The 16,271-nt window shown below is 42.1% G+C and overlaps 1 protein-coding gene across 2 annotated transcripts in view; it reads right to left on the reverse strand.

Annotated features, from left to right (window-relative positions):
- The window catches only part of SMOC1 (SPARC related modular calcium binding 1), a 60,314-nt gene that overhangs the window by 41,749 nt on the left and 2,294 nt on the right, over positions 1 to 16,271 (reverse strand). For both annotated transcript variants that reach the window (XM_033146807.1, XM_033146797.1), the window contains exon 2: positions 774 to 945. In XM_033146807.1, coding sequence (XP_033002698.1) covers positions 774 to 945 — 172 coding nt within the window. The remainder of the gene's footprint in view (positions 1 to 773; positions 946 to 16,271) is intronic.

Below are 16,271 nucleotides of genomic sequence, written 5' to 3' on the forward strand. Positions count from 1 at the left end.
TTCAGGTTTAAATGCATAAAGAAGCAAATTTATCCCCTACCCCTATTGAAACCATTATATGGGGGAGGGGGTAAAATACTCCACCCCCGTCACTGCACTCCAAATCATCATTGCCTCCTATGCTGCAATTTGGCAGTGGGGGAAGGGTGGGAGAAGAATCTGAAGGAGAGGCATTATTACAGGTAAAGGAAAGGGTTAAAGAGGACCTTCAGACCACAAAAAAGAAAATGTCTAGAGCAATCCATATAAGTGGCCAAGCTACTGAACAGTTACACAACTGGTCATCTACATCTGGCGAAATGCATAGCTGTTCCACTGAGTTGAAAAAGAAACGGCTCTAAGGTAGGAAAACAGAATCTGAAAATGGAAAAGTAGGAGGACACCTTGCAGAGGTACCAAAATGGAATGAATGAAATATAGCCTGTAAAATAAACTCACTCACAGTGCACTTTTATCCCTTCACGCTCTATTAATATAACTTTGTTATCTTATTTTATCTGTTAAGTGCCTTGAGGCTCTGTCAGGGGGAAAGGCAGGGAGTGAATGAATGAATGAATGAATATGCACCATGTGAAGAATGCAGTGTAAAGCTGTATATAAATTGTTGATATAAATAATTCTAGTCATTTCCTCCTCAACAAACTGTTACTTGCAAATATAGATAATCCTAGGAGGTACTTATCTAGCTTAATTCCAGAATCAACTTACAGTTTGGGGGGAAAAGACAAAACACTCCCATACCATTGTCAATAAAGCCACTTTCATTTTCTTACCTTTACATCTTCCTCGATGAACCACACTCAGGCTTGCATCCCTGCATTTTGCTCTCTGATAGTCACACATCGACTCATATGTCCTGCCATCTGAAGCACAGAGGGGCTTGGTTGGGGACCTGGAGCAGTGGAGGTTACATTGCGGGTCTCTGTCACGATCACTTATTAAAAACTAAAGGTGAAAAATAGGAAGTAAAATATATGTTTTTTTTAAAATAAAGAAATGAAAATGAAGCACTGTAAATTTTAATACATTTTGTTTACTTTTTTCTAGCGTTATTAATGTGTTTGCATATATATCCTCCCTGAAGATATTCTCCCTTGCTTTGTCTGGTTCATCAGCTATGGTCACTGCTGGACAGGGATAGCCTGACCACTGTGTTGATCACTTCTAAACTGGACTTCTGCAATTCACTGCCCTTCAGAAGCTCCAGCTGACGCAGAATGTGGCAGCCAGACTGCTGGTGGGGACGCATGGCTGGTGCTATGGGATGCCTCTGTTAAAACAGAAGCACTGGATGCCCATCCACTACCAAGCCAGGTTCAAGGCCCTTGTATTACTGTACCAAGCCCTGAACGACTTAGGCCCAGGACACCTTAGAGACTACCAGAATCCTTGTATCCCAACTCAATCAGAGATCTGCAGGAATGTAATTGGCTGTCCCTCAAGTTTGTGAAGCCCATTTGATATCAACATGAAACAGAGTCCTTATTGTCGTTGACCAAATGCCTTCCGATTCAGTCTTTAAACACCTGCTGAAACGTCTTCTATTCCACCAGGCTTATGCAGGCAATTTAAAATACACCTTTCATGATAGTTAGCTGGTGGTCTCTTATTTTATTGCCAATCATTTGTGTGTGCATAACTGCTTTGATTTTTTATGGTATATAAATACTTTTATAAAGAAAATAAACAATAGATCCAGATAACTGTTGGCCTAGGAGAGCACTGCAGTGTCCACTAATGCAAGCTTTCTGCGCACTTACAAAGAGCCAGTTCAAAAGGTGAAAGTCTCAGCATTCCCTTCAGTTTACCTTATCACTTTCCCCAAGGATCCAACCCAATTTACATCAGAACCGTCCCAAGAGACCAGCATGTGGATAGCGGCATGCCCCACAAGGAAAAGTCAGTCTCACTGCTGTAATCACCGTTCTTACAATTGGTGCAACAGTTGTGTAAACCTTTATGTATTTATTATTACATTTATAGCCCCCATTTCCTGAAAGTTGCTCAAGTTGACATGTGTTTTCCCCACTCTTTATCTTCACAACAACTCTGAGGTGGGTTAGGCAAATAGAAGGCGTCTAGCAAAAGGACACCCAACAATCTTCAAGACCAAATAGACCTGACACGAGGTTTTCCAGACCCTAGTTTCAACACTCCAATCACTACACCACATAGGCTCTCTTTCAAAAGTGAAGAGAACAGGGATATACAGTGGTACCTCGGGTTAAGTACTTAATTCGTTCTGGAGGTCCGTTCTTAACCTGAAACTGTTCTTAACCTGAAGCACCACTTTAGCTAATGGGGCCTCCTGCTGCCACTGCGCTGCCAGAGCACAATTTCTGTTCTTATCCTGAAGCAAAGTTCTTAACCTGAAGCGTTATTTCTAGGTTAGCGGAGTCTGTAACCTGAAGTGTATGAACCTTCCTTTTTTTTTTTTTTTTCATTGGGAAACGGCCATAGCTGTCAACATCTAACAGAGTTACAGTGGTACCTCAAAGTTACAGCAGAGCTGTCAACTTTCCCTTTTTTTGCAATGGGAAACGGCGCTGGAATAAGGGAATTTCCCACAAAAAAAGGGAAAGTTGACAGCTATGGTGTAACCCGAGGTACCACTGTAAATCTGTTAGATGTTTTCCAAGTCCAAAGCTGCTAAAAACACACCAAGTTCCAGGCTTGCTGGCCTGGCCAAAGCAGGCATTTCTGACGTGTGCACAGTTACTTCACTTTCAAAACAAAAAACAAAAACCCTAAGCTCTACAGATTTAAAATCAAATTATTCTCTATGCCAACTCACTCTTGTGGAGGAAGCCTATACAAACAAGAGCCGACAGATGACACATGAATTCGGCACTTCATGCAATGTAGGCCATGGTTCTGCATTTGTTTCCCTGCCCCTTTTAATCTATGATTTTGCCTCTTGTCTAAACAAACACATTACACAATTTTCCAGGGTTTGGGGTTTTTTATTTTATTTTATTTTGCCATGTGTTTGGTGATGGTGCAGATGTTAAATAAACATCTGTATAAAATAGCCTATCCTGCTTTTTTTTTGCAACAGTACTCACCAGTACATAGTACCATCACCTCTTTTCTTGCTGCCTATGGCAGCCTTTTTGTGCTGGTGCCCACTGCATTTTTATCAAGGTATGAGTATCAGCACCTTATTATTTTTTTACAAAAACAGAACAAAACACTGCACACCACATTTTGAAAAGCTGAGGAAGGGTCATAGCTATGTAGGTGTAGTGGTTAAGAGCGGTAGACTCGTAATCTGGGGAACCGGGTTTGTGTCTCCACTCCTCCACATGCAGCTGCTGGGTGACCTTGGGCCAGTCACACTTCTCTGAAGTCTCTCAGCCCCACTCACCTCACAGAGTGTCTGTTGTGGGGGAGGAAGGGAAAGGAGAATGTTAGCCGCTTTGAGACTCCTTTGGGTAGTGAAAAGCGGGATATCAAATCCAAACTCCTCTTCTTCTTCTTCTTCTTCTTCTTCTTCGTATTTTTGCAGTGGCATGTATTTAAGGCTGGATAAAGAGTTTCTCCTTTGCCCGGGGTGTGTGTGTCAAATCATGGGTCCTCATAAAATAAGCACCCTGTCTCAAACAGGCAGGCAGCTCTGAATGTGTTTAACAGCACAATATATTTATATTTCACAGTCTGTCAACTGCGGCTCATTTTCTTGAGCTACCTCATCTGCATGTAAATCACTACTTTTAAATGACACAGTTGCAGCTTTCGATTGTAATCTCTGGAGGTCCAATATCAAGTGTACAGAGAAAGCAAAAACTTGTGATACTTTATGTAACCCCACCCCCTCCTCCTACTACTACTACTACTATTTCAGGACTGGCCAATTTTAGATAATAGAAAAGTAGATTCTGGAAGGGGGGATACAAGCAGGTAAAGGGCAGTGTTGAAAACTTTAGGCGTACCTAAGTTTCAGGATTCAACTATCTTTTGAATCCTGCTATAATACAGCATCTGAGCCTACAACAGGATTTTACAGTAGCCTCCCTCTTCTAAATGCACAAATTCTTGGGTGACTGCTAGAGGAAGCCTTTCTGATGTATTCAAAAGAGGACTTAAACCCTTTACTTTTGAACATGCATTTACACAGGTGCACGTTTATAGCTGCTTCCCCGACTAACTCCAGCCTCCTCTGACCTGGGAAGGCAGCAGAGGTGAGATAAGAGAGGTCAGAAGATAGCTAAATTTGCCAAGCAAGAGCATCTGCTGTGTCTCTCCACACCTCAGCACCACCACTGACAAAAACAACAAACACTGATTAAAGAACTTTTAATGTCTGTGAGAAAAAACAGATTTCTTGCAGCTGCTCAGCACTTTTAGGATTTTGCTTGGGAAGGGTCTGTCCAGACAAAGGGGGTTAAAGAGGTTTGGTGGTCACTCATTTAGGGTTCCCATCTGTGCACAATGCACACCATAACCTACAATTGAGCAATTTAGGCAAGCCTTTGTAAAGCTGCAATCAGCACCCAAAGAACTTCCCTGCAGCAGAAAGAACAAATTTGGACTGATTATCATCATTCAACTAAGGAAGAGGAAGTGGGAGATAGAAAACAAAGGAGCAGGGGCAGGGGAGATGCCCTCACAGCTAAATGATACTATCATCTGTGTGTATGACATGAAAAGTATGGCATCTATTCTTTTTCTTTGCTGCATAAGTTATCTTAGTATCTTTTTCCCAATCTACAAATGGAGAACTGAGACCTCATTTGCAAAGCGACCAGATGCCGAAATGTGCAGCAAGCCTATATCAAAGATAGATGTATCAAAGCACACCATCTTGCTTTATTGCCACAGTCATCCTTTACAGCTGTAACTTAATCCATTATTAGCATTCATGTGTGTTTTCCTTAAGGTGGCATTATGACTACTTGGCTCAGTCAATTTATTTGTTGTTGTTCAGTCATGTCCGACTCTTCATGACCCCATGGACCAGAGCACGCCACACACGCCTGTCTTTCACTGCCTCCCGCAGTTTGGTCAGACTCATGTTGGTAGCCTCGAGAACACTGTCCAACCATCTCATCCTCTGTCGCCCCCTTCTCCTTGTGCCCTCAATCTTTCCCAGCATCAGGGTCTTTTTCAGGGAGTCTTCTCTTCTCATGAGGTGGCCAAAGTATTGGAGCCTCAGCTTCAGGGTCTGTCCTTCTAGTGAGCACTCAGGGCTGATTTCCTTCAGAATGGATACCTTTGATCTTCTTACAGTCCATGGGACTCTCAAGAGTCTCCTCCAGCACCATAATTCAATTTATACACAAACAAAAATACTAATGCATCCCTTCTAAACTAAGTAAACAGTGCAGATCTCCACAAGCTACAGGCTGTCTAAATATCAAAATGCTGAAGGTACCGTGGATTAACACAACATCAGGCTATTCCATATAAACAAAGCTGTACAGTTGTACCTCTGTTTATGAACTTAATCCATAAATTCATAAACAGAGTTGTACCTCTGTTTATGAACTTAATCCGTTCTTAAACCAAGGTGTGCTTTCCCTAATTAGGCCTCCTGCTGCTGGTGCCCTTCCACTGTTCGGCTTCCGTTCTTAGACCGAGGTAAAGCTCACAAACCAGGACACCACTTCCAGTTTTGCGGAGTTCATAAACAGAATACTTCGTAAATAGGGCTGTTCTTAAACTGAGGTATCACTGTATAGGGTTGTATCCAACATCAGTCACAGTCAAAACAGACTGGCTGAAATTAATGGTCTTGGCTAACTTAGGCACATTTATTTCAATGGGTCTCCTCAGGGTAGAATTTAGTCGGCTACAACCCATAAGCATTCTGACATTTCCCCCTTCATATTCTAGGGTGCCAAATTTTCCTTCTGGCTTCATCCTAAAGGTATTGCCAAATAGTAATATTAACGGGTTACTGTTGCTTTTTTCTATTTGATTTGCCCAGGAATCAAGCCAATTCTAGCATTGTTTCCTGGTAGATCAAAGGCGAGCAGTTAGCATGATGATCATTGCATCACAAACACAACTAAGGCAGCACCAAGCCCCTTAACTATGTGTATATGAGAGTTATTTTACATACAGAGACAATAACTTAGTGTGTCTGCTGCTGCTTAATGAACTTGCTGTTTAGCAACCATTTTACTTGTTTGCAACACCTGTTAAAATGTTGTCAGAAGCACCAATACATAATGAACAATTCACAATTCTAGTCCAAAACTAAAATTTTATATGTCCTTCATGTTTGCAGACAGTAAATATGTGGATGTAGGTACACATGGTGCTTTAGGATGCTGCAGGGACAGGATCACTGAAACTCACTGGTTACACAGCAGTATGTGTTGATGAAATTCATTCTGCCCAATATCACATCTCCATCTGTTGACTTAAGAGTGACTGGTTCTTAATGCTACACTTATTGCTTTAATCCATCACCTGTCTCCTAGCGGAGATAAATGCTCTGACCTGGAGATGATTTCCTAAAAAATAGACAGCATTTAAGAAATGTACCAAGAAATATTTGCAACCAAGAAATGAAATAAATCGGGTCTTGAATTTAGGGTAGGAGACACATACATTTGGGTGATATGAGCTGAGCTCTTCCAATTTGCCAAGTGGTAAAATCCTCACCTTATGCTGTACGTTTCTCCTCCTCACATAATTGGTTCTTCCCTTATAAGGAAACACTAAGATACTGATGTCAGGGCAGAAAGTAAATTGTACAACACATTACAAGAGAAGAAAGGGTAAAGAAAAGACATCTTGTGCTAAGAGAGTAGCTCTGCACTTAGCAGTGGTTTTTCCATTTAACCTTCCAGCATATATTTTGAATTTCAGGATAAAGCCATTACAGCTTTCCTTGCAACAATAACCAGAGGCAACTGTAACTTAATACTAATGCAATTGGTATTTTAAACTTAGTTTTTTCCTGGACATATTTGAACTTGTGTCATTTTTAAGCCACCTTCATTCTAGTGTATTATTGAAAGGGGCTATTGTACATTCTATGTTTCCCAAATATGTAACAACACAGTAGCCTAGTTTGCACGACATGGAAAGACTGAACAAACCTTGACTACAACTACTGGTTAGTGAAGTGAGAGCTTAACCACAAACCCAGGCTCACACAACAAGCTAATCCAATCTATGGCTTAGTGTAGCACAGCAGCTAAAGGACCAAGAAGAAGCAAAGTGGCTGAAAGCTCCTGTTTGGGAGTCCACACATTCATGTTGTCTGCAGGATCAATGCTAAAGCCTAGTCAAGCCACCATAAATAATATGTAACTTGAATTAGAGCCACATTGACAAAAAGCTGATTTCTGCAATCAGTTGTGAACATTATAATATGGATCACATGCAGGTTGCAAAAAGTGAAGAAATAGGGTTGGGAGACCAGGTCAATTGACAGATCAAATACTGTCAGGCAGATACATGGAACATCTGCTGCATCCAAAGCTAGGAGCTCAACACATACTGTGCAATTCATTACACAAAACAAAGGAAAAGAAATGGGACAGGAAGTTGGGAGGCAGAGGCAGACAATCTTCCTTTTTTGGGTAGCAGACCAGAAAGCAAACAAGTCAGGAAGACCAATTCTCCCCTTCCTGCTCACACCACAATGGCTTGCAACCCTGTTCCAACTGACTAGTAGACCAGTATTATTTTATGCCTCTATTCTAGCAGTCGTTAAGGAATGTGTAAAGGTTGTAACCATTTGGGGCTTTTAAAGTTATAAGTATATAGCTCAGTCGGTAGAGCATGAGACTCTTAATCTCAGGGTCATGGGTTCGAGCCCCACGTTGGGCAAAAAGATTCCTGCATTGCAGGGGGTTGGACTAGATGACCCTAGGGATCCCTTCCAACTCTACAATTCTATGATTCTAAGCTGAGTAAGAGGAGGCATTATAGAGGGGCATTCAATGAATCTGAATGTTTGAAGATCCAAGACAGATAAAAGATAGTACAGTAAGCCAGCAATTTATGTGCATTTAAACTGTGTGCATTCAGTTTTATGCACCGGGGGGGGGGATAGAAAGGGGGCAAGGTTCTGGAGAAAATAACCTTGGCAATCCTACCTGCCATTGAATCCAAACATTTGACTATACCCAATTTTGGCTTTAAGTGCAATCCCCTGAACATAACCTCCATGTAAATTGCTGACTTACTGCGTTTCTTCATGCAGCACATTGTAAACTACAGAATTCACTCCCATGAGGTAGTGATGGTGACCGACTTCAATGATTTTAAAAAGAGGATCAGACAAACTCATGGAGGACAAAGCTATCCATGGCTACAAGCCACAATGGCTAGGTCAGTTGCTGGGAATTGCAAGTGAGGAGAACACTATGGTGCCCAGGCCCTGCTTGTGGGCTCCCCATGCGCATCTGGTTGGCCACTGAGAACAGGATGCTGGACTAGATGGGCCTTGTCCTGATCCAGCAGGGCTGTTCTTATTACAAGAGCATATTCATTTTACTGGACAACTTGTTATACACCTTGTTCCTGCTGCATGAAATTGTTCCCTTTTTTAAAGCCTCCATTGATCTATTATAATTGAACAGAAGCATTTCAAGTTTGTGTGAGGATCCAAGTGAACTGCCCAGCTTTTAGACAGTCCCACTCTTCATGAAGTTGGTTTTTCTCGTGCTAGTTCTTCTTGCAGATCCTTGAGGACTCTCGCTTTGGGGCAGGTTCCTATAAGCTTCCTCCAGCATAAATGACTAAAAGGAGTTATTTTGTATTTCAGTGCAGCTATATTCTGTCTAAGTGTCTGTATTTTGTGCAGCTGCTGCTTTGAGATGCATCCGGTACAGCCCGGGGGGTCAGAGTACCGGGACTCAGAGAAGAGCAAACAGGCTTTACCTGAACTCCTGGTGCAAAAGGATGGCAATGTATAAGATCAGTTTCAATTTGCACAACTCAAGAGACCCCATGATGTCCTCTGCCAGTTAGAGAAATGTTTTGAAATACTCCAATGGTTTGCTAACTGAACTGCACCCATGCTAATCACAGCCTATCCAAACTCACAGTAAAGGTAACAGCGCTGCACATGTTTTGCATTTTACATGGGAGACCACCAACAGAATATTTATTGTTTTGTGGAGGAGACAAAAATTGAGTTTGACTGCTTGTGGTCACTGAAGTCCTTGAGTACTTTCTGGGGGAAAGCACGGGGGGGGGGAGTCCATATTGTGCCCTACCCTTAGGACTCAACTCAAGGCACATGGCAATTCTATACAATATGAAGCCACCCAGTTTCCTATCTGGAGATTCACAATTTCAATTCAGGCAAGAGAGGGGAAGGAAAGGAAAGGGGACAAACACACATGGCCCACTGACTCTTTCAGGCAGTAAGAGCTGTTTGACATTGGAACTGAGATGAGATGTGGTGGAATCTCCTTCCTTGGAGGCTTTTAAGCAGATGTTGGGTGGCCATCATGTATATTTTAGTTGATATTCCTGCATTTCAGGGGGTTGGATTAGAAAGATGACCATCTGAGTCCCTTCCAACTCGACAGTTCTACGATTATATGAAGTGTGTATCTTAAGATGCAGACTTCGTGCCAATCCACTTGGATCTTGACAGCAGCTTTTTATTATCAACGGTCAAATTTATAATGCTTTGAAGCAAAGCCACAAGACAACCCAGCTGAGTTTTGCGGCTCATCTGTTGCTTGTTGTATTTAAAAGCCTCTCATAGACTGTCCTTCAGTTTTTGTTGATTAGGTCTATGGACTCTGAGCATGAAGAAATGTGTGTCTCTGTGTAGTCAAAACATTTCCTCACAAATGAGATAAAGAAGCTTGTTGAGAAGATTATATTGGGAACATTTTTTTCATCAACACAACCCGATTCTCAGGTCTTCTAGTGTTGTTTTCACCAGATGGAGAAAGTACATACAAGTCCTTTCTGTTTCTCAAACATAAGCAACCAGAATAAGTTTGGGAATTGTTGCTCTATGCAAGGTAATTCAGTGTACACAAACTGGTGGGCATGGGAAAGCTCATTTTGGTATGGCTTATGTGTTCATTCTGTCAGGCCACACGTGCTTTGCGTTTTTGTTGACACTATATGTAAACTTCTACTTAGAAAGGGATTAACATTAATTCTGTGAAGAGAGTATTTATGACTTCCGGCGGCGACGCCATCGCCGGGTGGTCGAAGGCTGCTTCGGGTCCGAAGCGCCTTGTCCATCCCGGGGGTTAGGAGCCGCGCTACCGCAGCGCGCGGCTCCGGTTGGGGTGCGGGAAGAGCGTCCCGCACCCTGGGCTCCCCGGCTGCGCCCGCGGAGGCTCTGAACCCTTCCCTTGCCCCCCCTGTAAAGGGGGAGTGGGGGTGAAGGGCAAACGGAGCCGGGCTTCGGGGACATGCCCCAACCGGGATGCAAATGCGGCGACAGAGCCCGCGGTGAGCGTCCAAGTTCTACCTGTGAAGAATGGAGCTAAAAGAACCCGGTGGTCGTGAGTAAAGAATTCGATTGGAAATTGTGTTTTTGGAACGATCCGGGGGGAAGGAGAATGGCAGCCTGCCCTCCCTCCCTTCGAGCTCAAGAATCTAACCAATTTGAGTGATTGCTGCTACAGAACTGGTTACAATGTATTCAAAATTGACACAGGAGACTGGCAAACTTTTCTTTTGGGAAGTCAACTAGAGGAAAATATCTCCTTTTAAAGTTGCGGTATTTGCGCTCCAGTTCAGGAAAATGGCGATGAACAAAGAGGGGAGTAGTAATTTGACACCCGCTTCCTCCCCCTCTGCCAGTATGCTGGGCTTCGTCCTTGAACTGGCACTGAACTCTGGATTAACGGACGAACAGAGACTTACTGCCTTGAAGGTGGAACTGCTTTATAGAAAAGTCAAAGCCTTGTGTGGGGGTCTGAAATGGAACCAATTGCCCACAGAGGAGGCATACAAAACTTTTGACACCTTGGAAGAAAGCCTTGCCAAAGAGCTGAGAGGATGGATGCAAAGATGGAGTGAAATGAATGAGCTACTTCGGAGAAGAAATTCGCCTTTTGGGGGTGGCAGCCCCAAGGCGACGTTAAGATTTCGTATATCCAGTCCCCGAGGTGTGAGCTCGGGGGCCAGGGACAGAGAATTAAGGTATCTACAAGAAGAAAAGGAATGTTACAAAGAACCGAAGAAGCTGAGAGATGATGTGAGGAACACCTCTGAACTCGCGGCAAGGAGAGGTTTGGACTGTGCCTGGATCTGTGGACACTTGGAGAGGGAAGAGATATGGAAGTTCAGTGCTGATGCCATCAGGAGAAGAATAATGGACAGAGGGGGTGTGGGGTGAAGTATGAAGTAAAATTTTAAGCAGCCTGATATGGTAAATTGAAATCGGAGGGTGAATACTGTCAACAATACTTTGTTATATTTTTTATTTGAATATGAAAGGAGATATTTCAAGTTTTTACGTTACTAGCAGCAACCTTAAGGATAGAAGAGATAGATTAGATGCGAATGATTTACGAAGATCTATGAGGTGGAGTGTGAGCAAAGTGAATTTAAGTGGATTAAGTTCATGGATTTAGAAGATTAAATGGTGAGGTATTATTATGATGATGCATTTTTAGTAAATGTTTAAGATACAATTGAATGTAGTTATATAATTGAAGCTAAGGTTTTTTTTTTTTTTTTGAAGGAGAAATGGTTATAAAATAGATTAAGGATACAAACTCGAAGGTGAAAAGGCAGGGGAAGTCAAAAGTCAAGACATGGAACTAGAAAATTTTTTTTTTCTCTAGAAAGATGCAATAAGAAAGCTTGACATTGTTTGTATTTGTTTTATTTGTTTTGCATTTGTTTAATTGTAGGTGTGGGTGTGGGTATATGTTTGTTATAGAAAAATGCCAATAAATTCTTATAAAGAAGAGAGTATTTATGCAAGGGTCTCCAGGACACATTTTGATATGCACCAGACAGAAGACACATGTACTCCTAAATACAAACTGCATCTTAAGATACAATCTGATGGATTCCCACGCCTTTTGTTTAAGTATTATTCATATAGAGGCAATATTATCTTGCAATGGGAAGAAGCCAGCTTCCTTTTTGAGAGACACCACAAGTATCCTTGGCACTCTTATTTAAGGAAACTAAGCCCTAGAGCCCTATCCCTGGACTTCTCACCACTCGGCGAATGAACAGTGTTTTAACAAGAGAATCCGTATGTTTTTCAGGGCACTATGCTCTCAGGCATTAAATATTTTTAAATTTGCTTATAGGTAATCTGTGCTGGGCCCTTCCAAACACATAAATTCTCATACAAACCTCTTAGCAGGTCATCTGCAATAATTCTGATCCATACAGCATCTCTTCCACATAACTGATGTTGCAGGGCTGGGCACAATCTTATTTACTGCTTGCTTGTAGACTTGTTATTTGCAGGGAGCGGGGGTTTAAGAAAACACATTGGAACTTGGAAGATGTTAAAGAGCTGCGTATCATGATTCCAGAAACATGAACATTTGTTTTTGGTTTTGTACAATAAGGCCAGCAGGGAAGGACGAGTAAGAAACTATTTACAAGCTACTTGAACACTAGTTGCATATGCCAATACATCCTGAAGTGTAGAGCTGTCACCCATGCTGGGTACCATAATTTCTTGTGGTTGCAAAGCCAGAATCTAAAACCCACAAGCATACAGTTTAAATGTATTGCAAGCAATGGAGGCTGTATCCAATGTTGGTAATACTCAGAACAGACCCACTGAAATTAATGGTCTTGACTACCTCAAACGATGTGGGTTAAACCACAGAGTCTAGGGCTTGCTGATCAGAAGGTTGGTGGTTCGAATCCCTGCCACAGGGTGAGCTCCCGTTGCTCGGTCCCAGCTCCTGCCCACCTAGCAGTTCGAAAGCACGTCAGAAGTGCAAGGAGATAAATAGGGACTGCTCCAGCGGGAAGGTAAACGGCGTTTCCATGCGCTGCTCTGGTTCACCAGAAGCGGCTTTGTCATGCTGGCCACATGACCCGGAAGCTGTCTGCGGACAAACGCCGGCTCCCTCGGCCTATAGAGCGAGATGAGCGCCGCAACCCCAGAATCATCCGCGACTGGACCTAATGGTCAGGGGTCCCTTTACCTTTACCTTACCTCAAACGCATTAATGTAAATGGGCCTACACTGAGTTGGACCCAACCCTGAAGCAGCAACAGAATTCCAACACAAGAAATGAGAAGGAAGACTTTAGTCATCACTTCACCACAGGAAAGGAATTTATTATGACTAACTGGCCAAGATAGTATTTAGTATTGAAACCATGAACTGCCTCACATATTTAAGTACACTAGTCAATACATCACATCCAATGAAAGAACAATCACACTGAGCATGTACTTTCATAAGCTATTTATAAACTTAAGCAAAGTTTTAAAATTTGGATGTGCAGGCAAATATGTTGTGCTTTTCTCCTGAAAGGGATTAAAACAGCTCTACAGCCTGAGTTCAGCACTGTAGAAAGAACAGTATTTTTCCTACCTGTCCCAACCAATAAAATATACAGTATTAGGCTCCTGGTAAGGAATTGGGGGAGGGGGGGAGATAGTTCCCAATTCCTACCCCGCACAGCAAAAATATTATGAGCAAGCATACTTTGCTGCCCAGACAAGGCTGTGTTCCTGAACTCTCAGATCATACCCATGGAATATGCTTAAGCTTATTTCTCTTTCTATTTATATGAAGGATAAAGTATACACCAGCATTCCCCATCCTAGTGACCTCTAGAAGTTTTGTACTACAAGTCTCATCAGCTCCCATCAGCATGACCAGTGGTCATTGCCACAGGATGTGTCAAGGGATTGGTCACTAGTTTAGAATCAAAATACACAAAGAACCAGTTGCCTAAGAAGTACTGGTTACAAGTACTTGTACAAGTCAGAAGTGACCATGTACAATTTTCCCCCTATGCAGGAGGACCCATGTCCATTAAGGGGGGGGACAATGATTTCAGGTAGGTAGGTAGGTAGGATGACTTCCAAACCCTTTCTGGTCTAGTACATTGGGGATCCATATGCTGCAAGCTGTTATCAGGTAGCTGGCTGGTTATTACAGCAAAGGTCCAAGGAAGCTGCGCTTCCCGAGTCCTCCACCACCATAAACATTTACACAAAAGAGCTCTACAGAAATAGTGCCAAGACCACTCCCCAATCCCACTCTTTGGCCTATCTCATGCTTCCATCTCATGCTCAGGTTACCTTTAAAAGCTTTCACTATACTGTGGGAAGAATACAAACAAGAAGGGCCTGATGGAAAGTATGGAAGAATTCTCCTACATATAAATGAACAGACTGATACTGTAGGTAAATTAATCTACAGTTGGCAAGCCAAGCTGACAAGGTAGGTGGGTGGGAGAAAGGGGGGGAGGGGAATTAACTCAATTCAAGTGTGATTAGTTACATTTTCATCTTTTCTTGCCGACACACAGCCAGAAGTTTCTTTTATTCTTCTCTCCAGGAACTGTTAATCTTTCAAACATATAGAAAACCCAGATGTTCCACTATCTCTACGCAATTTAGCAGCATATATTTATTATGTAGTAGATTCCACATTCCAGATGACACAAAAAGGTTGTGTCCCCTTTGAAACAGCTCACTATGTTTTGAAACACTACTGTTTAAGTTTTTAAAAAAATAAAAATAAAAAAGGCAGAATAGTCAGGGATGAGAGTTTATTTATACAAATATTTGCCTTTGTAAAATGGATCCGTTACTCTTCCACAGAAGGGGCTGCAGAAAATTCTTGGGGAAAGTTCTATTTTCTAGTCAGTTTGAGTATTGCGATACATTGTAAAAACCCAAGGTAAATCATACATTTCAAACACATTGAACGCACATCAAGAACATAAGTTTTCCCCCAAAGAATCCTAGGACGATAGTTTCTTTCTCACATAGCTACAATTCCCAGCCACCTTACCAAACCACAGTTCTCATGGTTCTTTGGGGGAAGACATGCACTTTAGATGTGTGCTGGATATACTTTAAATGGATGGGGCTCTTTTCACCATTAGATGGCAGTTTCTTGAAACCATATGATAAAATAGTTATTCAGCCTGAAAGTTTAGCCTATAAGGTTACTTTCTCATAGGAAGCAAACTTGCAAAGCTTCACAGGGAAGGAGGAACACATAGCCATTTAGCATACAGTGGTATCTTGGTTTAAGAACAGCTTAGTTTATGAACAACTTGGATTAAGAATGCTGCAAACCCAGAAGTAGGTGTTTTGGTTTATGAACTTTGCCTTGGAAGCAGAACTTGTTTCGCTTCCTGTTGAGTGGGTTCCATTTGTAAAATGAGTCCACCGCTGCTATGGGAAAGCACGCCTTGGTTTAAGAACAGGTAGGTAGCCATGTTGGTCTGCCGTAGTCGAAACAAAATACAGTAAAAATAAAAAAAAACATCCTTCCAGTAGCACCTTAGAGACCATCTACCAAGAACAAACTTAGTTGGTCTCTAAGGTGCTACTGGAAGGATTTTTATTTTTTATTTTTTAAATTGGGTTTAAGAAGCTTTGATTTAAGAACGGACTTCCAGAATGGATTAAGTTCGTAAACCAAGGTACCACCACTATACAAGGTGCGCAATATGTATTGTGTTGGGCATTCTTCTCTAGCATCATGTGGTGCCTGGTAAATCCTCCAGGCAGGTTTCAGGCATCAACACAACTGATTTGTGGAGCTGTCCTGTTTTCAGCATCTTCTCCATAAATACATGCATTTTTAAAGGGAGCGCTATTACCCAGCCTAGGGAAGGTAACTACTGCTAGAATCAATCTATGGAATCAGAAGGGGAGGCAGACTCAATCTAAATTCTTTCAGTGTTTTTTGACATCTTGATAACATATGCAAGAGAATAAAATAGCCTCTTTAAAAAGAAATGACACTAATTGTTTCATTTGATCAGGAGGGGAATCTTATTACTGTATTAGAATAACCACCTGCCTCATCAACTAGGCAGTTTTAACACCAAGGGACAAAGCACTGCAAGATCTGTAGGATTCAGGGGCGTGAAAATGCCATAATTTCCAATTAAACAAAATGAATTCTGTGGATTCAGATTTCCAGTAACTTTTTGCTACTCAGCATTCTCTAATTTTGGGGGAAATCAAGACTCTGGTCAAGCTACAGCACTGATTTCACATGCTTGGTACTGCGCCACCCCACCCCACCCCGGCCTCCAAACAAGTGGAAGTAATTCCTGAAGAGGATATTATTTAGCAAGCCAGAGCTTTACATCTCCCCCTTACTGCCGATCTCATAACAGGATTAGAGAAAACGGAGTAATATGGCT

This window comes from Lacerta agilis, chromosome 1 (assembly GCF_009819535.1).
Source record: "Lacerta agilis isolate rLacAgi1 chromosome 1, rLacAgi1.pri, whole genome shotgun sequence".
NCBI lineage: Eukaryota > Metazoa > Chordata > Lepidosauria > Squamata > Lacertidae > Lacerta > Lacerta agilis.